Source organism: Miniopterus schreibersii (genome assembly GCF_964146895.1).
Source record: "Miniopterus schreibersii genome assembly, chromosome: 5".
Classification (NCBI taxonomy): domain Eukaryota; kingdom Metazoa; phylum Chordata; class Mammalia; order Chiroptera; family Miniopteridae; genus Miniopterus; species Miniopterus schreibersii.
Window position 1 is genome coordinate 5011689 of NC_138106.1, and position 27524 is coordinate 5039212.

Here is a 27524-nt window from a genome sequence, read left to right on the forward strand (position 1 = left end):
CCCCTGCGGGGATCAAGCCCTCAACCCGGGCATGTGCCCTGACCGGGAATCGAACCGAGATCTCCGGGTTCGTAAGTCAATGCTCAACCACTGAGCCATGCTGGCCGGGCATGGTGGGCATTTTTGTGAGTCGTAGCTGTTGAAGAATTTGTCAGATCTACCAGGAAAAGAATGAGTTGCCAAATTAGCTATACAGCTCCCTCTGTGATCTGCAGGTCTGTCTTCTTCCAAAGTCGCTAACACCTGTGTGCAAGTCGTAATGAACTTTACAGCTCGCTGACCTTGCTGGGCCTTGGTAAACGGGATGTTAAACTGACTGTGCAAGTGTAAGATTAGCGTGTTCTGTCGCTGTGTTAGCTCGCATTTGATCTTTAAGGAATCCTTGCTGTTGAAACTGTTACTGCTCTACTTTTTTTTTTTTGCATCCCACAGTCCACTCCCCGACATTATATACAGATTGGTCGAGTCATACGAAACTGAGGTTGGCAGGTTCAAAACGACCAAATAACAGATATGTCATGTGACTTCACCTGATAAAAGAGTTATAAAAAAATTTTACTTCCCCCAAAAATAAACATTTAACTTTCCCGAGAAAGTGAATACCATTGTTCTCAGGATCCTTAATTTGGCTTTAATAGCATGACCATCCTTTTGGGGGCACCTCTTACTGCTTTGCCATTTACAGCCTTCCTAATAAAGGGGGCTCAGGGGCTGGGGGGCTGCGGGGACCCCAGGGGCCAAGGCCAGGACAGCCTGCCGCCATCCGGCTTGAGTAGAGCCAGTGATATAAATACCTGCCTGGAATGGATGCCGAGGATAGCCCAGCTCACCCTTTCCTACTTTGCTAACACTTTGCGTTTCGCCCCGGTGTGCGTGAGCCGGAGGCCCGCCGTTCTCGGCGGGCAGCGCGCGCCGGGCGGTCAGCGCCTCGCTAGCGTCCCGCTCGCCTTCCTCCGTCACCGCGGTCTGGTCGCTGCGGCGCGTCCTCCGCAGCCGCTGAGCAGCCCTGTGCTTTGCTCTTCCAGGAGGCATTTTAAGGAAAGGTGCGAAGCTGTTCTTCCGTCGGCGGCAGCATCAGAAGGACCCCGGCCTGAGCCAGTCCCACAACGACCTGGTGTTCCTGCAGCAGCCGGAGGGGCCCCGGAGGAAGGGCGCCACGCTCTCCAGGATCCTCAACAGGAAGCTTCTGTCCAGGCACAGAAGCAAGATCGCCATGAACGGCGCCCCCGGGGACCCCAGCATGTAGGCCGGGGTGGGCGGCCCGCTTCACGGCGATGCCGGAGACGACCCGCCAGGACGGAGCGGGAGTGCCGGCCGGCTGTCGGACACCCGTCTTGTCCAGCTGCGGTTTTCTGGACAGTGTCATCTTCTAAAGGGGAGGGAACGTCTGGGTCTCCAGCCGGGAGGTTCCCCCAGAGAGAACTGACCAAACCCGTTTACTTACCGCCAGGTGTCAGAGGAGACGGAGGGCTCTGCTCAAACCTGACAGCTGAAGTTCAGTGTCAGGAGGAGATTTACCTTCTGAACTAAATCCATGCTGCAGTGGGCGTGGATGGGGCAGGTCTGGGGCCTCAGTTTCACCCACCGTCTGCGCTAACGGGTATTACTTTGGGTCCACGCCTGGGCCACGTCAGGAGATGACCCTCTGTGCTGTCACTGTGAACGGATGCATAGGTCACCTCTTCTGTGTGGCTGCTCAGGATAAAGCAGTGCAGCTGGCCCTGAGTGCAGAGAGGTGGGACCCAGGCAGAACTGGGTAGGGAAATTACGATCGGAATGGAAACACTATGACAAATGTAGGAAGGCGTTTGCCTTTGCTATTAGCCATAGAACTTGAAAAATTATGCAAATACTAAATATATCCTATGCATATTATGCCGAACACTTTTCTAAGTTTACTTTGAGCCTGTTAGCCAGTGGGAGGTGTATAAATTCTTATATGGTTTTTACATTTTCTCTATAGTGTCAAAAGCTCTAACAGTTCCAGTCAGCACACAGACTTTTCCCGTCTGGCCCTTGCGGACAGGGCTGCAGCGAGCCTTTCCAGTGCACTTAGGAGCAATAAGTGACAGCTGAGGGAGCGTGGTACTCACACGTACATACCTGGGTTTTCTTCAGTCTGAGGTTGGTTTGCCAAATATTGCCAGTAGCTGAAACAAACTACTTTTAGGGCAAAAGAGGAAATTATTTTACACCTCAGGTGTCAGCCTTAGGAATGGAAGTTTAGTAAAAAAAAAATGGGCCAGGCTTGCATCAGATACCTTTTAGGAGCACATCTGAATTCTTCTGTGAACAGTGAGGGACACACTTTGGAGAGGGGTGGAGGGCGCGGTTTGATTTCCAGTAGGAAAAATAAGCTTGCTGTAAAACTTTAATACCCAACCTGTCTCTCAAAGCATTTCCCACATCAGGGCCACTTGGGTTCAGTCACAGTTGTCACGTTGGTCCGCTCCCGAATGTGCCGCTTGTAGGAGATGTACTTGTTAAACAGTAATGGCCATTAGGGTGAATGGTTCTGATGGTTTAATAAGATTCATTTTCCTCCAACAAGACTTAGAAGGCTATTTATGAAAACTCAGCTTTTGTCACGGATGTGAAATTGCGGGGGGTCCTTTGTACAGGTGCCTCTGTTCATCCTTAAATATCTATTTCAGGGATAAAAGAGCCACTGATGAGCAAAAACCTTTATAGAAACCAAAATTATAGAATTTTTCCCCTTCTTTATTTGGAGAGAAAACTTAGAAGACTACATAAAGTGTTTTACTTTAAAATGCACATTTAAAAATTCTTAGGTGTCCCAGGAATTGTAAAATGACTTTTTTCACCATCTTTTATTTTTGAAGATTATATTCCATTTTAATTATTGTAAAGTAGCACCTGGCATTACAAAATGTATTAATACCAAGTTTGTCCCCACAGGTCAGTAATCACTACAGGCCTTTTGGGGACACATGGTCACTTTAATGTTTTGTTTTACTTGAAGCATTTCTGTTCTTTCTCGTGGGAGGCAGACGTGTAACATGCAGGAATGAATTCTAAGAGGACGACGTGTCAGAATGTAAGGCCCCGGTCAGAAGCTTTTAGTACAGTTTTATGTGTGTTGAATTTTGAAATTCAGATGGACTCGGTTTATTCCAGCGTGAAGGTATCAGAGTGTTAGACCGAGTGTTTCTTATTCTCAAAAAACCGAACAAAAAAAAAACACCCCCAAACCACACCAAAAACAAGGACACAGCTTTTAGCCGTTGCGATTCCCAGGTGGACCCCAGGAGCGTCCTGTTCACTGCTGAATATCGTTGTCAAGGGCTCTGCTTTCTCAGCTTCTGTGCAACTGGAAGCGCCTCCGGGATCCTTAGAGGGCCAGGTGGGCCTCTGCCCGCCTTGTGTGTGAAGCGAGCGAGTTAACGGGGAGGCAGAGCCATGGAGGGCCACGTCTCTGTCTCTCTCGAGTACACAGGAGACCCTTGTCCACCCGAGCGTGACCCAGGAGCCCGTCCTCCAGGTGCGCACTCTTGTCTCCTAGCGGCCTTTTGGGACGCAGCGGCGGCGATGCAGCAGGGACGGGAGAAGACCAGGGTAGCTCTGCAGGACGGGGCCGTATGGGCCATATCCACACTGAATGTTTCTTTTCCAAGCTGTGTGTCCAGGTTTGATTTTGAATGGTGTAGGGTATTTATGTGAAAGCCAATGTCGCTAAGGTGAAATGTCAGTTACGATTATACACCAGATACACAGCGCGCTGACTTGGAAACCACCGACTCCCTTCCCTTCCCCTCCCCACGCACTTTAGTGGCTCGAGGGCTCTCGTTTCTGTGTTTTGGTCTTGATGAAATTCTTTCAGTGTGGTATCGTGAAAGCGATTCCTCATGAACACTAATCGTAATGTGCATCCGTCTGTCCGAAACCAGGAGTGCGCGCTGGTTTTAACGAGCTGGTGACACTCGTGTGCGCGTTAAGGACGTCCCTGTGGCCTTCGCGGAGGAAGGACACGGAGCTGTAAGCGTGGGCCTGCTTTAATGTCGCATTAACGAAAGTATCCACCTTGTTCTGTTCAAAACCAGCTGCGAGGAGGGTTTAGACAGAGCACTTCATGTAAATCCAGTCTCAAGCCGAAGTTCAAAACCAGCCCTTGACTCCTGGTGATGGCTTCCAGGCCAGTCGCTGCCAACCAGTCACAAATTAGAAGCCTGCCTAGATTTTCTATTGGTCGTTCCGGCCACATCTATAGAAGAAAGTGGCAGATTTTCTTCTTGAGCAGAAGGGAAAGATTAATTTACGCCGCAGCCACCAAATGTGGATGTTTTCTGAGCGATAACCTCACGGCCCTTGGAACCTCAGAGTGCAAGCTGGTGGGCACTGGAGGTCAGAGCATTTACCTCTACTGGACGGAAAGCAGGTCTCGGCGTAGACCCTGATGCCTCTGCCCCAAACCACCAAGGCGCGATGACCAAAGCAAGCGGCACAGGGACCACGCACCTCGAAATCCTGCAAAGCAAACTCAGGTTCCCTCCGGTTCCCTTTCCTTGGCCTCCCTCCTTTACCTGCGAGGAGGCACGAACCTGCCCAGTTCGCCCGGCTTCCCACTGACTGGTAATGTACCATTTACAATTTAGGCTTGTACTTTTTTTTTGCCCAATGTCACACTAAAGCTACATTTTTAAAAAAGAAGAAAATAAAAGGTTTTCTAGGCATGTGGGGAGGTTTGCCTTTCCACCTGGTGCATTGATGAATTTACATGACAATGATTGTATTCCTCCGTAGCACTTTAAAACCGATTCCAGCCCTGCACCGGCCGCGTGCAGTGGGTTTGTTCGGAGAGCATGTGGCTGGACTGTGAACGGTCTTTAAAGAAATAAATGTACTCACGGAACACTGAAAACTGAGTTGTTTTTGCCGAGTCCCGTGCTGGCCGCAGCTCCGTTTCTCTGAGGGTCTTTCATCAGGTCCTCAGCCGTGACCACTCGAGACCAGCGTGGTGAGCTGGTGGGAGAAGAGGCTTCCTCCTGGCTCGGTTCCCGGCGAAGGACCTTCCTCCTAACATCTTACACAACTTTTCAGTCACTTAGCACCCGCTTTAGGTCTGGGGCTAAACCACTTCCTAGGAGGCCAATGTTTGCAGTGAACTCTGGGTCGTGGTGAACTGTGGGTGCTACATGGCCTGGTCCCCCAGCAGCGAAACCTGGCACAAGGTGGCTGTGAGACCCTTCATGATCCCCAGAGGCCTAGGGGTGCAGTCCTCCGGGGGTGGAAGCTATTATCCACCCATTGACCCCCTGGTCAGCATCGCGCTCAGCTGTGGCCCGTGGGTGAGAGCAGAGCGAGGGGTCAGGAGCAGGCCCTGGGCACAGGCCTCGCAGGAGCTGCGGGGTGGGCGGAGCAGCGGGGCTGGAGCAATGCAGGACAGCCGTGTCCCGCACGCACAACCCCTGCCCGCATCTCTCAGGCCAGGGCATCAGTTTCTGTTTCTTTCAGCTTCTTACCCCGTGCTGTGCCCAAGCCTGGGAACATTCGGAGAACAGGTACACTGGGGGAATTAGGAGACCCCCCCGGCCCCCCTCCCCATGCTCCACCCCTTTCTTAGCTGTCCCGACTCCACCTGCCCTTAAAGGTGTGGAGTGCTCACTGGAGAGCCCAGACAGACCCACAGTTGTGCATTTCAGGGTAAGAGTAAACCTGTGGGGAGCCCCAGCCTTCAGGGGACTCGGATTTTGGACTCAAGGTGAGGAGGTGGCAATGGCACTGCTTCTTGTTTGGGACCCAGGTGTTCCGGGATTGGGGTTAAACTGCCGCTTCCTGTGTGGCCTGAGGTCCACTTCGTGCTGACACTCCAGGAGGCGACTGGACGGACTTGCTGGAGCCCACACTTGTCCTGATTCACCAGTTCTCCTCACCTGATCTCCTACCCTGTCACACTGAGGTCTTGCCGATCCCGTCTACGTGGCCCACGTTAGTCTACTTCACCTGTGGTCATTCTGGAGCGTGCACCCCTGGTCCCCAGCACACTTTTCTAATGTTCTAAATGAACTCAAGCCCTGCCTTCTCCATGAAGTGGCCTCGACCCCCAAGGGTGCCCCAGGCACTTCTGTCAGCATCCTTCAGGCCCTGCCACTAGGCCCCGTGTCACTCTCCCCGATGCTCACTCCCCAGTGAGAGTGTACGCGCCCGTGTTCCCTGGGCTTAGGATGGTGCCCACCCGGCAGATGTCAGCTGACGACCCTATATAAGAACATGCAGCTTACACCCACCCACCCCACTCATGGGGCCAGGGTCGGGACAGAGCCCGACACTGAGGGGGTGCACATGACAAAAAACATGCTGTTTTTTACCTTGGTCACCTTTATAAATACAGGGTGCTGTGTATGTATAGATCAATGTCACTTATGTAAAAGAAAAGGCAGGTCACTCACCGCAGAAGGCTGGACACCAGATGGATGACCCAGTGCAGTGCCTTCCCTGAAGAGAAAGTGCCTTCTTCCTGTGTGACCTAGAAGCATCCACTTTTACACATGTACCCAGCTCACCTCGGGTCTGTACCCTGACTGTCCAAAATGCAGATTGCCAAGTTGTGCCCTGCAGGTGCCAGATGTTCAAAACTATTGTTTCGATGTCATCAATATTGATAACGTAAAGTTAGATGCTTAGGTGCCTTAAAGTATATACTTGATATTTTATACAAAAGCTAGAGAAGGACTTGCTTTAGTTGTGATCAACAAAAATTTGACTTTTAAGCAACAAGTTTTTTAACTTAAACATTTTTTATGTAAATCTGTCTTGAAAGACATTATTTCCAGCCTTCCTAGAAGGAAAACACTGAACACGTTGAGAATTCTTTTGAAGAGGCAATGATGGGACTGAACCCCGGCCCTGTGCTCAATGCATGGCTGTGAGAAATGGCTTCAAGTGGACTGAGCTCATCTACTTTGTTTTTCGCTCTTGCTGTGACCTGCCAATTTTTCTGTAAATGACCTGTTTTTGTTTATGTATGCTGGTACATGTTTAGTATGCAGAGACCGGAGAACCAGCCATCTGGGCATTTGGGAATTGCGAGTGATGCCACTAGAAGGGTGGGTGTGTAAGTGTAGGGGTGCACATTAGCAGCAGGGGTGGGGAATCATTTCTCTGCCAAGGGCCATTTGGATATCTATAACATCATTCACGGGCAGTACAAAATTATCAACTTAAAAATTAGCCTGTTATATTTGGTCAAACATTTAATCAGCTCACCCCTAATGTGATGGCTGGAACTGCTTCTCTTTGGTGAGGCCTTGGCGGGGCCAGACCCAATGACTCCATGGGCTGTATACCAGCTGCAGGCTGGCCATTCCCCACCCCTTCGAGGTTGGGAAGCATTTGGGCAAAGACCTCAATAATGAAGAGATGGCGATGGAAAACCTGGGAAAGTGTTCCAAGATGGAGGGAATGGGTGCAAAAGACCCCGAGAACGTGTTTGAGGGACGGAAGCAGGCTCGGCACCCAGCTGGCATCGCTCAGTGATTGTCAGTTGACCCAGGATCCAGGAGACTGAGGTTCGATTCCCAGTCAGGGCGCAGGCCTGGGTTGCGGGCTTGATCCCCAGGAGGGGGCGTGCAGAAGGCAGTCGAACAATGCCTCTCATCATTGATGTTTCTAACTCTCTCTGAAATAAATAACACATTTAAAAAAAGAAAAAAGAGAAGAAAGCAGGCTTGGCTAGTACGAGCAGGGCAGAGGTGAGTGGACCAAGGAAGGTCTGTGGTCCTGACCAACTGGAAGTGCCACTGGGAAGTCGCCGCAGGGTGTCAGGGAAGGCAGAGAAAGGAGCCCCTAGCCGCAGGACACTCCACGCCTCCCTCTCCAGTGGTCAGCCTCCCACCTGTGGACCTGCCCTTCCGATGGGGACTTAGGAAGGACCTTGTACCTGTGCCAACTCGTACAAGTGAACCTGGCTGTCGGATAACCCCGCTCTGTGCCAACTTACTCCCCCGGGAAGGATGAGATAGCTGGCTTTCTATGGTCTCTTCCAAATCGTGCTATTATATGTTAACAATCTTTGCTAATGTAACAGGTAAAAATGACCTCACTGCAATTTGCTTTCCCTCTTATTACAGTAGCTGAGCAGCTTCCCATAACCTTAAGGGCCACTGTATTTTCTGTACTGTGAACTGTCCATAGACTGTTTCTTTCTGTTGCGTTATTTTTTTATTGCCTCCAAAGAGCTTTACACGTATGAGGGAAACGAGTCCTTGCCCGGATCGGTTTCAGGCCGTACCCCCCCCCCCCAGCATCACCTGCTCTGACATTGTTAACGGGGGTCTTGCGGGCGGGAGTGAACAGGCAGCTACTTCTCTGCCTCTGACGGGCCAGGACTAGGTTCAAGGACCCCTTACTCCCGTTTCTATACTTTGTTTCCCACTACACCTGATGGAGGGAATCAGGCCACAGAAGCCCGAGCTGGCGGGGGAGGGGAGGGGGCCCAGCCTCAGCCGGGCTCCTAGCGCGCGGCCCAGGGCGCGTCCCGGGGCTGCCCCCCGGGCGCCCCCACCGGGGTCCAAGCGCCCCGCATCTGGTCAGGATCTCGGGGGGGGGGGGGGCAGAGCACGCGCTCACGCTTACTGATGGGCGGGAACGACGGACAAGACCCCAAGACCCGCAGCCGCCGTCGGCTAAGCTCGGAAACCACTACGGGGCGGCGAACCTCAGCTACGGCTTAGAAGAAAAAACTCGACCCCTTCCCCCACCTAACCCGCCCCCCCAAGAAATCAGGGCCCGACGTGGCCACCGGAAGGGTAAAGGGGCCGTGCGAGCTGTCCGTGCGCATCTCTGCCGGGGTTGCGGGACCCGGCCGCGCCACGCCACGCGGGAAGGGGTAGCGCGTGGTCACCAGACACCGCCTCCCGCTCCGGGGAAAGGGCAGTCGGGAGCCGGCCCCCTTCTCCCGGCCGATCGGGACCCACGCGGCCCGCCCGCCCCGCGCGCTCTTCTCCCCGTCCGCGCCGCCCGCCGCTCCCCGTCCGCGCCGCCGGGTCCAGGCAGCCCCCAGCCCGGCCTCGCCGCCCGCGCCCTCTCCCCGCCGCGAACTACAACTCCCACAATGCCCCGCCGCCGCCCCCCGGCTTCCGGTGCTGCGCAGTTTCCGGAGCGGATCGCAACCCGGAGTCCGGATCCGATCCCGCTCTGCACATTCCAAAGGCAGGTAAAGCCCGCGGCCCCGCGCCCGCCGGCCGCCCCCGCGCGCGCCGCCCCCGCCCGGCCCGCGCCCGCGCCCCCCGCGCGCCCGCCCGCCCGCCGCCCCAGCCCCGCCCGGCCCGCCGTCGCCGCCGCCCCGGTCCAGCCGCCATGCCGACTGTTCTTTGTTACATTCGCCGGCTGCGGGCACCGTGGGCGATCGGAGTCAAAACCCGGCTGGATTTCCCGGAGCCGCTCCGGGATCGCCCTGAGTGCCGCCCGCCGCCCGCCCCGCCGCCGGGCCGCTCCGGGCCCGCCGCCCGCCGCCCGGCGCCCACCGGCCGCGGCCAGCCCGGGACTCGGGGCCGCGCTCGCTCGTGGGCGCGGCGCGGGGGGCTCCTCCGCCCCCGACCCGCGGTCCCCGCCCCCGGTGCCTGGGTCGCCGATGCCCCCCTCGTGATGTCACCCTCTCCAGCCCGGGGCTCAGCCCCCGGGGCGCGCCGGAGGGTCCCTGGACCTCCGCCCCCGCGGTTAGAGAAGCGGAGTCGGGGCGCCGGGGGCTGCCCAGGCCCCCCGAGAGCACCCCGCGTCCTGTGTCTGTAACCCCCTGGGCGGCCGAGGGATGGTAGCCGGGTCGGTGACCAGGTGACGTCCCGCCCCGGTGGGGGCGGGGCGGGGCCGGGCGCGCGGGGCGCAGGACCCGCGGCGCCCCGACGGGAGGGACGGGGGTCCCCGGGGCTCGGAAACAGACCCGCCTGGCAGGGCGGCTGCGGCGCTCCCCCTTATCCAGCGCCCAGTGGAGCGGATGAGTTCCCCCACGGACGCCCCGAAGTTGCCTGCCCGCCCCCCGCAGGGGCCGCGTGGAAAGGCAGCGGCGCGCGCGTGTCCAGGGCGCCGGGCCCCGCGTCCGCACCGCCGCCCGCAGCCACCCTGCTTAAGCCACGCGCGTAAAACCCCGGCCCGCCTGGCACGTGTGGAGAGCCCAGCGTGGTCCCCGAAAGGTGTTTTTAAGGATGAAGCGTAAGCGAGCCGCTGGTTTTGGAATAAATCGTGAAAAGGCAAGGATGAGAAGACCCCTGCGTGGGGCGCCGTGGGGACGCGCGTCCGCCCCGAGCTGCCCGCGCCCCTCCGCGCACATCGCCCCTACCTGGCCTCACAACCGGGCGTTTCTCGCCGTCTCCGCAGTTTCGCCGCGCCCCTCGCCCGGCTGCGTTTCCTCGACGTCAGGGCCTCAGTGGTGACGAAACAGCTATAGTTTGGGGTTTGAAAGGGAAAGGCAGTAACAGGACCCCTAAGCCCCTGACAGCTTTGATTCCCACGGCTGCAGACACGTTGCCAACAAGGAACGTGATGATATGTTTGATTTTGGAAGCAGAAGGGACCGTTGTTTTTTTTTCCAGAAGATAACATTTACAAAGGAACCCCCATTGGGGTTAATAACTCTTCTCGGAGTAGTCGCATTTGAGAAGGAACCCCATTTCCTCAGGAAACTACCTCTCGTGTCATTCAGGGAAGGAGCACTCCGCCACTGTGCCGACTGAAGGCGACTCTCAGACATTTGTAAAGTGTGGGGATCCCTGTGCAGTTCACCTCGCCGATCATGACTGTACCTGTCCATTTGTTTGGCCAGTTGTTCAGCAAGTATTTATTCGTGGGCACCTGTTACGTGCCCAGCACCACAGAGAAGGAGAGAGGTTCTGCCTGGTGGACCTGATGGTCTGCAGGGAGGAAGGTATAGCCAGTAAACACAGCAGGACTGTGTCAGGCCCCGGCCGGTGTGGCTCAGTGGGGCGTTGTCCAGTGCACCGAAAGGTTGCCTTTCCCTTCCAGGCAGGGCACATTCCAGGCAGGGCACAAGGTTGCGGGCTCGATCCCTGGTAGGGGGAGTATAAGAGGCAGCTGATTGATGTTTCTCTCTCTCTCTAAAAATCAATTAAAAAATCTTAAAAAAAAAAAAAAAGACTGCCAGGTCCATGGTGGTTAGAGCAGGGAGAAGAAGGCAGGGAGGCAGGTGGAGGCTGTGGGATAGCCGGGGTGGGTACACTCGGGCAGCGGGGACCAGAATGGCCTGTCTGAGCAGGAGACCAGTGCCGGGAGGCACTCAGTGGGTATCTGGGGCGGGGTGAATGGCAGGTACAAAGGCCTTGGAGTGGGAACAGGCTTTGTGCGCCCAAGGATGAAAAAGGCCAGTGTTGCCCAGGGGAGAAGCACAGGAGGGCCGCACAGGCTCCCCATCAGAGTTTATTCTTAGTGCCAAGTGGATGTCACTGGTGGCTTTGGGCCCAGAAGGGACAGAGCCTGTGTCGTTTCAGAGATGACCCTGGGGCTGACGTGTGGGGAATCCAGGCCTCACAAGATTCCACTAGAAATGGGGGGGAGGCAGGATAGAACCAAAGAGTGAGGACAGTGTTATTTCTAGAGTGAGGCGGGTCTTGCTGTTGGTTTGGTTGGGGAATGTGTGGTGGGTGACAGGAGGTGCCGTTTACTGAGGTGCAGATGACACCCCTGGGGCGGGAGGTGATCAGGGGGATCAGACGAGAGACATCTTCAAACTGCCCCTCTGGGGTGGGATAAACCCTTACTCAGGTCCAGGTCCCTCACCTTCCTGAGGAAGCGTTCCTCTTACTGTCGGAGATGGTGACCTGGCCCTCAGGCTTAGTGTGAGCCATGGCCCTGGGGTGTGGAAACCTCAGGGTACCCACAGAGGTGTGCGCGTCTGGGGAGTGAGCTCACTGTGGGGTAAGACCTCAGACTTTCGGCAGGTGGAAGGCGCCCTCAAGCTGACGAGAGGAAGTGGCTTTTGTGGTGGTCATTGGTAAGTGGCTGTGGGCCACTGCCATAGCAAGCTCTTCCATTCCCATCTACTGGTCTGCGGAACAAGGTTTCCCGCACTCACATCTATAAAAACGGAGACTACGGACAGAGTTCACCATTTGCCCATGATCCTTAGACCGACTGTGGGGAAAAGCCCTGCCTGCCTCACTGAACACAGCTTCGATGTTAGTGACTGTTTACTGAAGCACATGCTGTGTTGCTGTTTTGTTACTTTTTAAAACATTTTTTTGTTGATTTTTTTTTTTTTTTAGAGAGGAAGGGAAAGGGAGAGATAGAAACATTGAGAGAGAGAACATCGTTGGCTGCATGCCCCTCACTGGGGATTGAGCTTGAAACCTGGGTATGTGCCCTGACTGGGAATCATACCGGCCACCTCCTGGTGCTTGCGTCGGTGCTCAACCACTGAGCCATACTGGCTGTTTTGATCAGTGGGGTCTCAATGATTGCACCGATAACTGAATCCAGAAGAAATTACCACACCCTTATGGCCATAGAAAATCAAGACTAATTTGATTTCTATGCATATTTGTAGTGTGATCAATAAGGTCTTTTTGGGCACAAGTAAAACACTGGGTTTAACGTCTGCAGTGGCGGAGTTAGGAGATCACAGAGGAAGTGCTGTAAACTTCCTGACAGTTGAAGAAGAGCTTGTTTGTGTGCTTTGTAAGTAGATGGCAGGGGACATCACACTGTAGTGCTTAGAGTGCAGTGGACATGTTTAGAAGAGTGACATAACACTTTTATTTTAAGAAGTCAATAATAATATACTGGAAGTTATATTCCTCGCAGCTGTTTAAACCAGGGATGCCAGTTTAAGCTGTCAGTTCAAGTGCAGGGAACAGCATTTTGTAAAACACTTTTGCAGGAATATTAGCAAAATATTCAGTGGGGCTGAGGCCTTGGGAGGGCCAGTGCTGGACTGGGACCGTGGGCTTGGGAGGTGACAGGGTAGGTGCTGGGAGCAGAGGGAGAGAGGACAGGGGCCAGCCTGAGTTACCCCCTGTGGGGGCTTTGGATGGGAGATGGGAATGAAGAGGGGCTTAGGAAGGAGCTTCCAGGGTATAGAAAGAAGGAAAAGACTGGGAGACCACAGAAGACAGGTCTTCCAAAGGGAAGGGTGAAGGCCCCTGTGGAATGCTGCCCAGGGGCAGTAGCTGGTGGAGGGGTGGGTGACAAGGTGAAGTGGTGGGGGCATATTTCCCCATTGAAGAGAGAATGGGAGGTGAGGGAGCCACTGGAATTCTTCCTAGGATTTTTGCAATAAAACAGAAATGGGGCAGTAAAGTGGAGGGGAGGAGGGATGAGTGGGTGCTGTTGGAGGCTGGCGTGAATAACCCAGGGGGCAAGACTTGCTGCTGCAGAGAGGGGTGTGTGATAACAAAGGCGCTGTGGTGTCGGGCCTCCCTGGGAAAAGTGGGTATGGTATGCCTGCATGGTATGTGACAGGTGTGGCCAGGAGGGCTTCGGAGAAGAGGGCCATTTGAATGAGGTCTTAAGATTAGGTGGGAGTTTGATGGAGGGAGAGAGTTTTTCGAAGAGGAAACAGGAGGGGGATGTTGAGGCTGGGAAGCTGGTTCTGGATGATTTAGGGTAGAGAGGAACCCTTGGACTAGCTGGGCAGGCAGCTCAGGGTCATCGTGGGGGCCCTTTTGGGGCCTCTCATCCTGATAAGATCTGAGGAAGCCCAACTCTGGATCTTCCCCATGAGTCTTCCAGAGCCCATGGGGTCATACTTCTGCAAACTTACATAAAATGGAAACTTGGGTTTCTCAGAGATGACACCTTTCCTTACCTGAATGATGCCCTGTGTTATTGGCTCGGTTTGACTTGTCGATGTCCAGCATGGTCTGTGTCTCCAGCTTACAGCTAAAAGTGTTGATACATTGCAGGGCTCGTCAGAATACCCTGATTAACTGGCCTTCGGCCCTTGATGTAGCTGGAAGCAAACTCATTAGAAACAGTGTCCTGAAATCATGATTCCTGTGAGGGAAATGTCACTTCCCACTTGCTGTCTGGGGAGAAGGGACTGTACCTGCTGGACAAAGAGTCTGCCTTTGAGAAGGAGCATGCCAAGTGTTTGGTAACTCTCAAGGCCTTTGACCTGACGTAGGTGAAAAAAACTATGTATGCTAATTTAGTTATAGTAAGTTTGCATTTTATTGTGGCCAAAAACATAACTGTAATTTTATCATCTTATTAGTTAAGAGGTTTACAGAAATCCTTGTTCTAACCAGGCCACTTCAGTTCTGTTCATTGATCCTGTTGTCTGGGCCCATTATGCTCCTCTGGGTCCCTTTCCCCCAGCACATGTGCCTCCTCTGGACTTGGTTCCCTGACACTTCTCATTCTCTCTACAGTGCTCCCCAGCCTCATGCTGAGGGTACATTAGGACCTTTTCAAAGCTCCCAGGGTGCCTAGTTTTAAAATTTCTTGTCTATCATACAAGGCCCATTGTTTAATAAGAATCAGTGCTCACATATCCTGTTTTTCTGTTAAGTAAAAAGATGACTACCAGTTAAAACTCTAATCAACATGATAAAGTTAATGCTACCCCAGTTTCCATTTTTAAGGTGACAGAGTGTAGACTTCTCTCTCCCCTCTTTGCTCAGAAATCCCCCTCTTAAACAACCAGACTTGAAAATCTGAAATATGGATGTCTTTGATGAAATTAAGAGGTTCAGAAAGAGAACACAGAAGAAATAAAAGAAATAAAATAAGAAAATTTTCAGGCTGAAGGACATGAACGCCAGAGTGAAAGGGCCAACCAGTGCTCAGCATCAAAACAGGCCATGAAACTTGAAGTTACGGCAGCTAAAATAAAAATTCTAAAAGATTCGGGGGTTGGGAGTCCCATACAAAAAGGTTGCTGGCTAGAAAGACAGCAAGCTCCTCAGCTGTAACACTGGCAGCTGAAGGATGATGGAGTCCTGCTTTCCATGCTCTGTGTGAAAAGGACCACGTGCCCAGGCAAACCAGCTGTCACGTGAGATCAGAATACAGGCATTTGCAGACATGCTAAGTCCTCTCAGAAGATTTACCTCCTGGGCACCATGCTAAGGAAACTCCAGGAAAATGTGCTCCTCAGGTCAAAGGACCAAAACCAAGAGAATGGAAGCAAGAGGCCTCAGGAAACGGGCTCCATTTATAGCAAGAGAACAAACACGTGTGGGTGATGATGAAGAGAAACTAACATAAAATCCACGCACAGCTGCAGCAGATAAACTTCACATACGAATGAGTAAGCAAATACAAAAACTACCGTCAAACCTCGGTTCTCAAATGTCTCCCATCTCAGAAAATTCGCTTCTCAACCCTACAACCCTTTCATGCCGATAACTGTCTGCTGAGTTACATGTCTCCCAGGTGACAAAGGAGAGAATGTGCACGTGTGAGTCCGTTTACCACCCAGCCTCGCGCTAACATGTCAGGAAGTTGTGCTGTGAATGTTTTTGTGGTTTTGCTTTTATTGCTGCTTATTAAATTTTCATTTTTTATTGTACATTTCATTTCCTTTTTGTTAAATTTTCATTTACATTTCATGTTCTTTGTGTTTTTAAAGTGTTTTTTTTGGATGAAACAGTACATTACACATGTACCGTATATAAGGAAGGGCACAACGGAATCATTTGGGGGCTGACACGGGTTAATTCAATTTACATGATTTCTAGTGGGTGATTCGGTTTTTGAACAGCCTTCTGAAACAAATTAAGTTTGAGAACTGAGGTTCAACTGTAAATCAGTTGCCCTAGAAAAGTTGTATTAGAAAAGAAATATATTAGTAATGAACTTTAGAGTTTACTGTAGAGCAGTTTATTGAATCCTCAGTAATATTTCAGTCATATTATATAGACTGATTTAACCAGAATTATATTGGGGCGTGAGGGAAGGGGAGAGCGTGTAAGAAAGGAAACATTTTTCTATCATAATAACTAAAAATGCAACACCCAAAGTTGAGAAGTTAGGGACCTCAGCAGAAGCCTGTTATTTCGAGATGTGGAAGGAGTGTAGCAGCAAACCCAGGGACTTGGGCGGTCGACCTGGGAACGGGATCGGAGAGGAGCGAGGGGGGAGAGGGCGCTTTTTCTAAAGCTGCGCTTTCACAGCCACTTGTGTTAGTAGAATAAAATGATCTTAGATGGGGACAGGAGGAAACTGTGGGGGTGAAGGACCCCCACTGCTCTGTCCTGTTGAAGAGCCTTGCCCTGAGACGTGGCTTGAGTTGGCCTGGGGCAGGTTTGGACCATGTAGGTCATGGAAGCATGTGCCATGTCACTCAGGTGCCCGTTCTGCCCCCGAGTCCCACATCTGGGACAGCAGCTGTGGGAGCTGGAAGCTTGCTGAGGTTAGGCAGCTGCTGGCAGGGTGTCCGCGGTAGTGGCCGAGGCCCACTCTCCTGTTTCCCACCTGTGATGATGCGCACAGAGGGACTCTGGGCTCCCCGCATCTCTCTCATGACCCTGGATGCCAGTGGGTCAGATGAAGTGGCTCTGGGAATTAGTCTCTAGGCGATGAAATGTTCCAGATACAGTCGGGCCGGCCGTGTCAGACTCCGATTCTGCCCTCGCAATGGGCTCACTGTGGCAGGATGTGGGCATAAACAGAGATAGCCTGGGGCTTTAACTATGGCAATTGCAGCCACAGACAGACAGACAGAGACAGAGAGAAGGACCCAGACGAGACAGATGGCGGTGGTGCTTGTTGGGGGTGGTGGTGTAATAGAGGATTCGAGAAAATCCAGAAATAAAAACTCCTGGGGCAGGGAAGTCACTTGATTTGGCTGGAGCAAATGTGTCACATGTAATGTGCAATAAGATTAAAAAGAAAGGGAAGTCACAGTCAGTTCATAGAATTGTCAATGCCAAATTCATGAGTTTAAACTTTGTTGGTTAATAAGCAATGAGGAGTGATTGCTGTATATGTCATTTTTTTATAATATGAAAGCTGGCTTTTGAACAATACATACATAGCACAGTAGTGATGGGGGATAGAGGATTGTGGGATGGAAATCTTTGAGAACCACTATTATATGAGGTCATAATGATGAACTAGAATTAAAAATTTGCCTCTGTAGGCTGGAAAGGGGCTTAGAGTAGATATTCTAACCCTCTCCTTGTACAGAGGAGGAAACTGGGGCTCATGGAGGGGAAATAGCTAACTCAGGGTTTCACATCCAGTAAATGGCAGAGCCAAGCCCACTTCCTGGCCCCTGGTGCCCACCCTGTTACAACAGGACCAGTCCCTTCCCTTGTACTGATGACCCGAAGTCTGTGCTCTGGACCGTGGTTCTAGCACATTAATCATTGTGTGCAAGGGTGTTCTTGGCCCTGGTAAGTTCAGGAGCTGCTGGGCTAAACACATTCCCACAGATTTTTATCGCAGGACTTCTCAGGGCTTTTAACATGCCATTGTGGGTCAAAACTCCAGAATGGGAATTGCAGTGTGTCACAAACTTATTGGTCACAAAATTCCTCTCTACCCACCTACTGCCCCCACCCCAGCCCCCACAGAGCGTCTTTCAGAATAATTCTGCCGCACGTTCGTGAAAATCACTTTTTTTGTTTGCTTTTTTCCTTTCATGATTTTTTTCCTTAATGCTTTTAATATTATCATGAGGTCATGTGTCCAGTGGAAAATTTCCCTCTTGCTTAAAAAAGTGTCCTGAGCCTCTAGACCACTTGAGGTGTTGCTGATCCGAATTAGGATAGGCTCCAAGTATAAAACACACACTGGATTTCCAAGACTTAGTATGAAAAAATTATGAATGGTTTTTAATGCAAGTTACATGTAGAAATGATAGTATTTGGGATATAGTCTGTTAAATAAAATGTTACCAAAATTGCATATGTGAATCCTAACAAGAATTTTTGTAGGTATAGACAAGATTGTTCTAAAATTTATGTGGAAGAACAAAGGAACCAGAATGGCTGAAAGAATTTTGAAAAAGAAGAGAGCAGGGGAACCTGTCTGCCCAGGTGTAAGGCTTCCTGTAACCTGATGGCAGCAGCCAAGACTGCGTTGATTGATCTCTGCCAAGTGTGCTGTTGGCAGAAGGATAGACACAGAGATCGATGGACCAGAAGCCAGAACCCAGAAATAGACCCACACAAATGTGACCATCGGGCTTTGGACAAAGGTGCAGAAGAGATTCAGTGGTGCTGACGCAGTTGGACATCTCAAAGCATAAAAATGAACTTGGCCCGCAACCTCACATCATGTATAAAAATTAACTCAAGTTGGATACTAGACTTAAACGTAAAATGCAAAACTATCTTTTCTAAGAAATACAGGAAAAAAATCTTTGGGACTCAGGGCCTAGTGCAGGGGTCTTAGATGTGGCACCCAAAGCATGATCCACAAAAGGAAAAACTGCTAAGTTGGACTTCATCAACATTAAAAACCTTTGTCCTGCAAAGGTCCTGCGAAGAGGGTGGAATGACAAGCTCTGAGCAGGGGGAAATATTTGCGAGCCACGTATTTGACAAAGGATCTAGACATATAAGGAACTTTCAAAATATAGCAGTGAAAAAACCAGACAGTCCAATAAAACACGGGCAAAAGACAAGACGAGACGTCTTACTGCCGAGGATTTACAAATGGCACCTAAGAGCATGAAAAGATGTTCCACTCAGTATCCGGTAGGGAAGGAAATGCACGTTAAAACCCCAGCAAGAGACCACTATACACTTGTGAGAATGGCCAAAATAAAAACGAAACCGGGAAGGGGCAGATCCCGGATCTCTCCTACATCGCCAGCATGGCAGTTTCTTAAAAACTAAGCACGTGTGTTAGGCCATTGACTCGGCCCCAACTTCTGGTGACCCTGTGAGTGAGTGACAGCCACAGTGTCCTTTCCCCAGTAGCTCCTGTGGACTCATGCCGTGGCTTTTGTGGATCAGTTCATCTCATATGTGGTCTTCCTCTTTCCCTGCTGCCTTCCATTTTTCCAGCACCTGCTTAAACATGGCCCAGAGATTGCACTCGTGGGCATTCGCCCCAGAGGAATGACCACTTACATCCACAGAGAAACCTGTGCGCGGTTGTTTATAGAAGCTTTATTTGTAGTAGAAATGGGAGAAACCCAAGTGTCCTTCATTGGATGAATGGTTCAGCCGTGTCATGGGATGTCATACAGCACTAACGAGGAACGAACTATTCATACATGCAGCCGCCTGCGTGGATCTCGGGCATTATGCTGAGTTAAAAAAAACAAAAGCTAATCTTCAAAGGTCACACACAGTGTGATTCCACTTGTATGACATTCCTGAAATGAAAAGTGACAGAGATGGAGTCAGGGTTGGCAGGGGAACAGGAGGTGACTGTAAAGGGGACACGTGATCGCGGTTTTCCAGCAGTGGGACAGTCCTGAACCTTGACTGTGGCGGTGTTTGCATGAATCTACACCTGTGATAAAGTGACGTAGAACCACGTGCGCGCGCGTGTGCCAAGGTCAGTTTTCCTGGTTTTGATAGCGAGCTATTCTCAGTGCTGTAGTTACATAAAGAGTTTTGATATTATACATAGTCATGTAAGATACAGGCCTTGGGGAAAACTGAAAGGTACATGGGACCTCTGTGCTATTTTTGAACTTCCTGGGGCCTGAGTGCGAGGGTCTGTGCTGGGACAAGGGGCCGCTCCCCTGATTCTCTCGGCTCACTGCTTGAATAGCAGCGAGAACTCCACATGGCTGGTGTCCTGGAAAAACATTGTGTTTTTACAGAAAATCTGTGCAAAACTTGCAACAGTCTGATGAGGTTTCTGGGCTTTCTGCGCTGCGGGTAGCAGTGAGGTGTCTTCCCACCTCAGTCCTGGATGGTGGACGTTCATAGCCTGGAGAAGAGCCAGCCCCTTACTCCCTGTCCCAGGTCTGGCTCCACCACGAGGTTCCCTTGGCCCAGGAAGGGCCGGCAGGGGCTTGTCCCTCTCATGCAGCTGCTTCCGCCCTCTGCAGGTGCCTCTGTGTTGAACCTGGGGGGCCACCTGCTTGGTAACCACAGGGAAGCCTGCGCACTTTGTTCTAGATCTTTCTCCCTTTGTTGAATGTGTAGGGCTTCCTTGGGGAGCTGAACCCGAAGAAGTGGAAGGCGAGGACACGTTTCTTTGGCCAAATCTGGACCCTCCCAGCGGCCCCGCCTCCGGGCTGCGCCTCGTCCTGCGGTGGTTCCTGGGAGGGGAGGGCTCATGCTTGTCCCCAAGTAAAGCAATCCTTTAGCACAGCCTGGTGGTGGTGGGTGTCCTGCGAATACCTGGGCAAGAGAGGGACTTAGCAGAGCTGATAAAATGTTCTCCGGGACGCCAGACACTTTCCTGAGAAGCTGCCCTTTCCTGTAAGAGCATTATTGGTTTGCAGGGTTTTTTGACTAGCACAGATTTTTCTGTTTAAACTTTCTTTCAAGTATGTGTAGCTGGGAACCCTTAAACAATCTGTGTCCAAGGGAGGGAAGGCCCGGGCCCTGTGAAAGCAAGGACAGGCCAGTGCAGCCCCCGCCCCACCCCCACCCCCCAGGCCACAGAGGAGAAGGACCTCAGCTCCAGGCCTGGCCTGCTTGGGGACAGGACAGGTGGGCTGCCAGCCGAGTCCTGGGCCACGGGTGGTGCCCAGGATGCTCTGTAAATATGGAGAAAGTGATATAAGCATTTAAGATCACTTTTTACTTGGAATACCTGAAGTTTCTCTTCCAGGTTTCACTGCTAATCTAGCCAAACTTTTTTTTTGAAACCCTCACTCAAGGATATTTTTTCTGTTGCTTTTCAGAGACTGGAAGACAAAGAGAGAAACATCCCCAGGGCCGGGGATCAAGCCTGCAACAGAGGTAGGTACGTGCCCTTGGCCGGAATCAAACCTGGGCCCTTCAGTCCGCAGCCGACACTCTAAGCACTGGGCCAAACTGGCTAAGGCTAATTTAGGCAAACTTTTTAACTTCTGGGCGTACATTGTACAAATGACGTATTTGAAACATTTCAAGCAACTCCTGATTATCTGGAGGTCCAGAGGGAGTCCAGTCAAATGCTCTCCGGGCCCTGCTGTGTATGGGTGATCTGTACAGGGTGGAGTGTTACCTGCAGAGTACAGGGGACCTGGAGGGTGGTGGAAGCGGCGCCCAGCCTGTGCCGATGGGTCCTGCCTTGGGGCCTGCAGGCCCGGTGAGGGGAGAGACACTAGACAGCACGCACCTTGACGAGCACGGCAGGGAAAGCCGTGGTGACGGGAAATTGCAGGGTGCTTTCAGGAAGGGTTACCAGGGCCCTCATTTGGACAGGTGGGTCAGAAAACGCTCCCCAAACAAGTGACAATTAAACTGAGACAAGAAAAGTGAGCAGGCGTCAGCTGGGCCCTTCGGGGAGAGGCTGGAGGCGCAGCGTGTGGGAGGCCTGGGGCCAGGAAGGAGCTGGGGACAAAGTAAGCCGAGGGGGGCGGGCACAGGAGGCTGAGGAGCTCGGGTTGGCCCCAGGAACGGGAGCCATTAGGTTGAGGTTGGCGCACGTTCTGGAAGGACCCCGTGCCTGGAAAGCGGGCAGGCCGGCCAGGGGAGAGCGGGAGAGCCGCCTTCCCCGTGGGAGAGGGGCGCAGCCACCGCGTTGGGAGAGACCGGGGAAGAGCACACCCGGCTTATTTGTCTTTGGCATTTTAAGGGCAAGTTGGTGCTCCCGTCTCTCCGCGGGGTCCTTGTGTCACTGCCACAGCGAAGCTCTCTTCTCTGCTGTGGAAACGTGTTCGGCAAATCCGAGTTTCCATTTGGACTTTGCATTGTCTGCGTTTCATTCCTCAGGCTCCTGGGGAGAGGGCGGCTTGTGGGGTGGCCTTCAGGGAGTGCCAGCCTGCACTTTCCCACAAAGGGCACCCCTCAGAGGGCCCCGAGAAGTGGGAGGCAAGAGGGTTGCGCCCGGTTGGCTTATCTGGGGATGAAGGGCGTGGGAGAGAGCCACGTGCCCCAAGTGTCACTCCCCCGAACTGCACGAGGTGAGCACTTTTATTTCCATTTTATAGGTCAGGAATCTGAGGCTCTAGCATTAACATGTCCAGATCACCCCGCAAATATCATGGCCGGGGTAAGCTCAGCTGCCCGCCGTGGGGGTAGTTCTTGAGCTGCCCCTCACAGGATGATTGGGAAACGAAAGGGACCGGATCTGACAGGTTTTGTGGAGAGCAGGGCCGCTGTCCTCCAGGATGTCATGGTTGCTTCAGCCCCAGGAGAGCCGACTGCTTCCTGGGTGACAGGCCCAGTCGGCAGCACTGGGCAGCACTAGGCTTGGTTGCCCTGGAGGAGTTGACAATCCAGTGAGGGAAGGAAAATAAACGTGACAGTGTGAAAACTGGCTGTTTAAAAATGGTGATTGTTTATTTTACAAATGGAAACACAGCTAATATAAAAAGGTGAGGTGTGAATTCATGGAGACTTCCTAATAGAGACCATTCAAGTCAATTGCTTTTTTAAAAAACAACATTTTAGGTGAGAACACATTTCAAGGCCCCCAGCCCCATCCCACTATAAAGGGGACCCTGTTGCATGTTGCCTGAAAGCATAGGCATGAGGAAGCCTGTAGCAGGAATTATATATATATATTTAAATATATATATTTTTTATTGATTTTAGAGAGAGAGGAACGGAGAGGGAGAGAGATAGAAACATCAGTGAGAGAGAAACATCGGTCAGTTGCCTCCTGCACGCCCCCTACTGGGGATTGAGCCAGAAACTCAGGCATGTGGCCTCCTGACCAGAAACTGAACCCACAGGCTTTTGGTTCAAGGGTCAGCGCTCAAGCACTGAGCCACACCGGCTGGGCAGCAGGAATTATCTTTCAGAATTGCTCTGTCAAAAAGTCTGTCATTAACACCGCTCTCGTGTCCTGACAGGTGCTGGGATGGCTGACGATGGCAGCGAGGAGATCATGTTCATCTGTGAGTGGCCCGGCCCGTCCTCCGGGCAGGCGGGAGTGGCACTGGCTGTGCGGGCAGAGCCACGGCCTTGCTTTGTCTTTGTAATGCAGAAGAGCTGTTTTTGTTTCAGTTGCAATGATTTTACTTGCTTTAAAAAACACGAGTTATTTCATGAGAAAGGCGTTGGGGGGGGGGGGGTAGTGTCACCTTTCTCAGACTCCCGGCAAAGGCTCTTCGCAGGGGGCGGCAGTTGACTCAGAAAAGTACAGCAAGTGATCCAAGGGTACAGAAAGTATTCACAATGCATTAGATTTATGGTAAACAGGCGAAATTGGTGACTGTTCATTTGTTGTCACTTCTTGGGAAGGTCTCGTTTTTGGTCACCATAGAGGGGACTCTGTGCTGTGAAATGTGCCGCAGAGCTGGGTCTTTTCCTTGGGGGCATGTCCTGTGTTTGCATTGTTTTGTTTGTGGGGAGCATAGTCGGTTACCCCCATCGGGCTTGGAGCCGAGCAACGTCCTCCTGCGGCCTCCCTGATGCCGTGTCTGTTTGCAGGGTGTGAAGACTGCAGCCAGTACCATGACTCCGAATGTCCTGAGCTGGGCCCAGTGGTCATGGTCAAGGACTCCTTTGTGTTAAGCAGGGCGAGGTGAGTGAGCGCCTCGAGCTGTGTTTACAGTTCTGCCTGCCCCACATGGTTGTCTGCATGTCGACCGTGGTGAGGGCCTGGTGGCCTCTTCGTCTGCAGAAAGGCAGGAACCGGCAGGAGGAGGGGGACAGACTTGTAGCCAGAAGGACCGTCCTCAGCTTCCAGAGGGCATCTGTGATTTCCATCCCCCTGTGAACCGAGCAGCCTGCTACCAGGGGCCGAGACCTGTGTCAGAGGCTTCAGAGGGAACGTCTGTGTCTAGCTCATGATTCTGAGCAGCCAGCTGGGACCCGGATGGCGCCGAGGAAGAACTGATGGGTTGGGTTGGTCCACGGGTTGAGGAGCGATGGCCGAGTTGTAGGTCTGCTTGCTCGGTTTCCCCGTGGCCTCAGCGTAGGCTTGCCGTCCGACCGACAGATGCCACTATGGGCGAGGTGGGGTAGGGTGGCGGCAGCAGTGAGTGCAGATGACAAGGCAGAGCCACGGCAGCTTCTGGAAAAGCACCTGTAGGTCTCGTCACAAGGCTCAGTGGCTCTGCCATTCCATGTGTCCCTGTGGGGCCATGTCACCTGCTGGGCAGAGCAAGAGCTGAGTGGCTGCCGGTTCACAGCCCAGGCTGGCACGGGGTGGCTGCTTGAATTTGGGTGAGGCGTTCTCGCTGTTGCCTCGTAAAGAGAACAGAATAGCAGTGCCCCCTGTAAAACCATGGTGCTCATTATTCGTGACTTTGCGCCTGGTGCGTGGAGACACTGTAATTACCTCATCAGTGATATTTCTAGAAGCCTCCCAACTGCACGTCCAGCTTCTTTACATATTTACTTTTTCTCACTGTGACTCACTTTCTCAAAACAGAGATTAATATTTTTGCCTAAAGTAGAGATTAGATCATCTCTCTCCCAAAACCTTCAGTGGCTGCCTCTTGCCCACAGAATTCCACCGAGAGCCCTCAGTCCCACAGTGGGACCCCCATAGTTGGGTTCCTCCGGCCCACTGATGCTGTGGCTGGTGCTGGAGTCCCAGCCCATGTGCCCTCTTCTCCAGCACCCATCCTTGACTCTCTAGTTTACTTAAAAAGGCCGCATCCTCTGTGAAACCCACCCACCGGTTCAGCCCAGCTGGGAGCCCCTTTCTGGCCTTTGGAATGCCGTGGCTCTTCCTGCCTTTCTCATGGAACTTTCCACGTGGGGCCTCGCCTTGGAGTTGCTGTGGTCCCCTCCCTGGCCTGCGTGCTTCTGTGGGCAAGAGCCGTCTGCCCCCTCTCTGTGGGCCTGTTGTGCCCACGCCGGGAGTACATGCCTATCGGCTCCGTCTCGGGCGGGCAGGGATTGTAGGCCAGCCTTTGGTAAGTGGCCCTCGGGCATGTGCCCTGGGTGGTCGGTGAGAGCGGGCTTTTCATTTTTCTTAACCGCGCGTGTCCTGGTGAGTGGCTGTCCCAGCCAAGGCGCTCAGGGACTGCTTTGTTCCATTTCTAGGTCGTCCCTTCCTTCCAGCCTGGAGATCAGACGGCTGGGGGATGGAGCCGAGGGCGTGTTCGCTGTAACTCAGCTCGTCAGGCGGACACAGTTCGGTCCCTTTGAGTCGAGGAGAGTCGCCAAGTGGGAGAAGGAGTCTGCGTTTCCGCTGAAGGTAAGGCTGCCGCTGCCGAGGAGCCGGCGCTTCTGACTGTCCTCGTGCGAGTGAGGAGCCACGGCCACCGCGTCGCGTGGTCACAGATGTCCCGGAAGCGTCCTGCTTTCCAGCGAAGTGTTACTTTCCTCCCTTTAGTTAATTTTTTTATCACAAGAGCATCCAAGTTAAGTTAGCGTTTTGTAATTTCCAACTTCGCAAACACTAAAGAGAGGGTATGTAACACGTGGGCAGGCGGAGCCCCAAGTGCTGCCCTCACTTCCGCCCCGACCGAGGTGGGCGTTGCCGCCGTAGGAGGTGACAGTCTGTCATTTCTCACAGTAGTGGGTTGGACAGTTACTGTCACACCTGCGCAGAGCCAGGGTACTTTGTCAAGCTCTTTCACACAGCTGTTTTGTCGAGGCAGCGATCAGACACCAGTACAAAGTTTGGCAGCTCTTGCCCTGGCCGGTTGCTCAGTGGTTAGAGCGTCGGCCAGTGGACTGAAGGGTCCTGGGTTCAGTTCCAGCCAAGGGCAAGCACCTCGGTTGCAGCTTGTCCCCAGCCCTGGTTGGGGCACGTGCGGGAGGCAACCAATCAATGTGTCTCTCACATCGATGTTTCTCTCTCTCTCCCTCTCTCTCTCCCCCTTCCACTCTCTCTGAAGAGCAGTGGAAAAAAATATCCTCAGGTGAGAATTAAAAAAAAAAAGTTTGTCAGCTCTAAAAAGCCCATCAGACTAAGATAAGGCAGCTTTTATGTGAAATTGAGAAAAACAAAATGGAAGTTGCAGGCAAGGCTTAGAATCCTAAAAGTAAGACCCGTGAGAGCCCAGGAGGCCAGGGGCCATGGTGTGGTTCATGGGTGTGTCCCTGGGCCCAGCGTAGCACCAGCCCAGAGAGAGCCTGTGAGTAGACAAGTGAGGAGCAGGGGCTGGTCGGGCAGCAGCTACCCAGAGTCTCTTTTCTTACAGACCCTTAGCAGAGCTCCCGTTTCGGGGCAGAGATGAGATAGATAACCTCAGGTTTGGGGCAATGCTTGGAAAATTGAACTTACACGGCAGGTTTCAGCAAAGGGGGAAAAGGAAAGGTGCTTGATTTGTTTACAAGAAAAGAGAGAAAGGAAAGAAAGAAAGCCTGTTGGCTGCTGTCCTTCACAGGACCCGGCCACACAATACACAGTCTCTGTGGGCCCGAGGCCCCTTTGAAAAAGTCCATTGTGCCCATCTTGGTTTCTTTCAGTGACTTGATCTGAAGGCCTGTGTCTGGCGTGAGCTGTTTTCAGGTGCTCAGCATTGAGCACCTGGGTTCCTGGAACAGCTTCGTGCCCCCTGGAGGGAGGGCAGAGGCCTGCTGGGTGCACACTCCATACCAGCCGGGGTCACGAGGTACCTGCTGGCGTGCTCGGCCCTCTCCCCTAGTTTCTGAGGGCTCGGCCCTCAGAGGGGGCCTCCAGTTCATTAGCAGTGGGGAGCCCTTACAGGAAAAGCTCAGGAGAGGGGAGAGATTTCTATGGTGAGGAAGTAACAATTGCTCAGAAAATAAGGGGCAAGAACCTTCTATGCTGTGTGGTTACTTTGAACTTCAAAATACTTAACTTTCTCCCCCTGCTCCCTGCCTGCATTTAACCCGTAAGGCCCAGTGCTGTATTACAGATGAGGGTGCCTCTTATAAAGATCGAGGGACTTTTCTAAATTCACTGAACACCCTGTAATAGAGCCAGAGAACTCAGGTGTCCTGATGCCCATCTGGACCATGAGTATAACCTAATTCCCAACTGGGCCACGTGTGGAACTCAGGTGTCCCAATGACACCTGGACCAGGTATAGAATTCAGGTGTCCCAATTCCCAACTGGGCCATGCATAGAACTCAGGTGACTCGACTCCTGGACCAGGTATAGAGCCCAGATATCCCAATGACACCTGGATCATGAGTAGAACTCAAGCATCCCAACTCCTAACTGGGCCATGGGTAGAATTCAGGTGTCCCAATGACACCTGAAGCAGGTGTAGAGCTCAGGTGTCCCAATTCCCACCTGGGCCAGGAGTAGACCTCAAGCATTCTAATTCCCAACGAGGTCATATTCAGAACTCAGATACCTGGACAAGGTGTAGGGCTCAGAAGTCTCAGTGATACATGTACCAGGGGTAGAACTAAGGTGTCCTGATGCCACCTAGACCAAGAGTGGAAGTCACATGTTTTCATGCCCACTTGAAAACTGATTACAATTTGAATGTCCAGAAGTAGACCTTGAGGAGACCTCAGATGTCCCATTTCCCAGCTTGGTCATGCATGGAACTCAGGTCTCCTGAAAACTCTTGGCCTAGGAGATAACTCAGGTTATACTCAATATATTCAGTATATTTCTGGCCTACGAGTGTATCCCAGGTTTTCTTGTGTCACCTGGATCACTA

The 27524-nt window shown here is 52.4% G+C and overlaps 2 protein-coding genes across 7 annotated transcripts in view; both read left to right on the forward strand.

Annotated features, from left to right (window-relative positions):
• C2CD2 (C2 calcium dependent domain containing 2) overlaps positions 1–1875 on the forward strand; it is a 33547-nt gene extending 31672 nt beyond the window's left edge. Inside the window, exon 14 of the mRNA XM_081138125.1 lies at positions 1026–1875. Coding sequence (XP_080994251.1) covers positions 1026–1246 — 221 coding nt within the window. The 3' untranslated portion in view covers positions 1247–1875. The remainder of the gene's footprint in view (positions 1–1025) is intronic.
• A 7234-nt stretch (positions 1876–9109) lies between these two features.
• The window catches only part of PRDM15 (PR/SET domain 15), a 50391-nt gene continuing 31976 nt past the window's right edge, over positions 9110–27524 (forward strand). For 2 of the 6 annotated variants that reach the window (XM_081138621.1, XM_081138618.1), the window contains exons 1-5: positions 9110–9168; positions 20732–20789; positions 22832–22876; positions 23412–23505; positions 24978–25131. In XM_081138621.1, the coding sequence (XP_080994747.1) occupies positions 22840–22876; positions 23412–23505; positions 24978–25131 (285 nt within the window). In that variant the 5' untranslated portion in view covers positions 9110–9168; positions 20732–20789; positions 22832–22839. Of the gene's footprint in view, positions 9173–20289; positions 20304–20731; positions 20794–22831; positions 22877–23411; positions 23506–24977; positions 25132–27524 lie in introns of those variants that run through there. The other 4 variants (XM_081138620.1, XM_081138619.1, XM_081138617.1 and 1 more) reach the window with 4 other exon arrangements.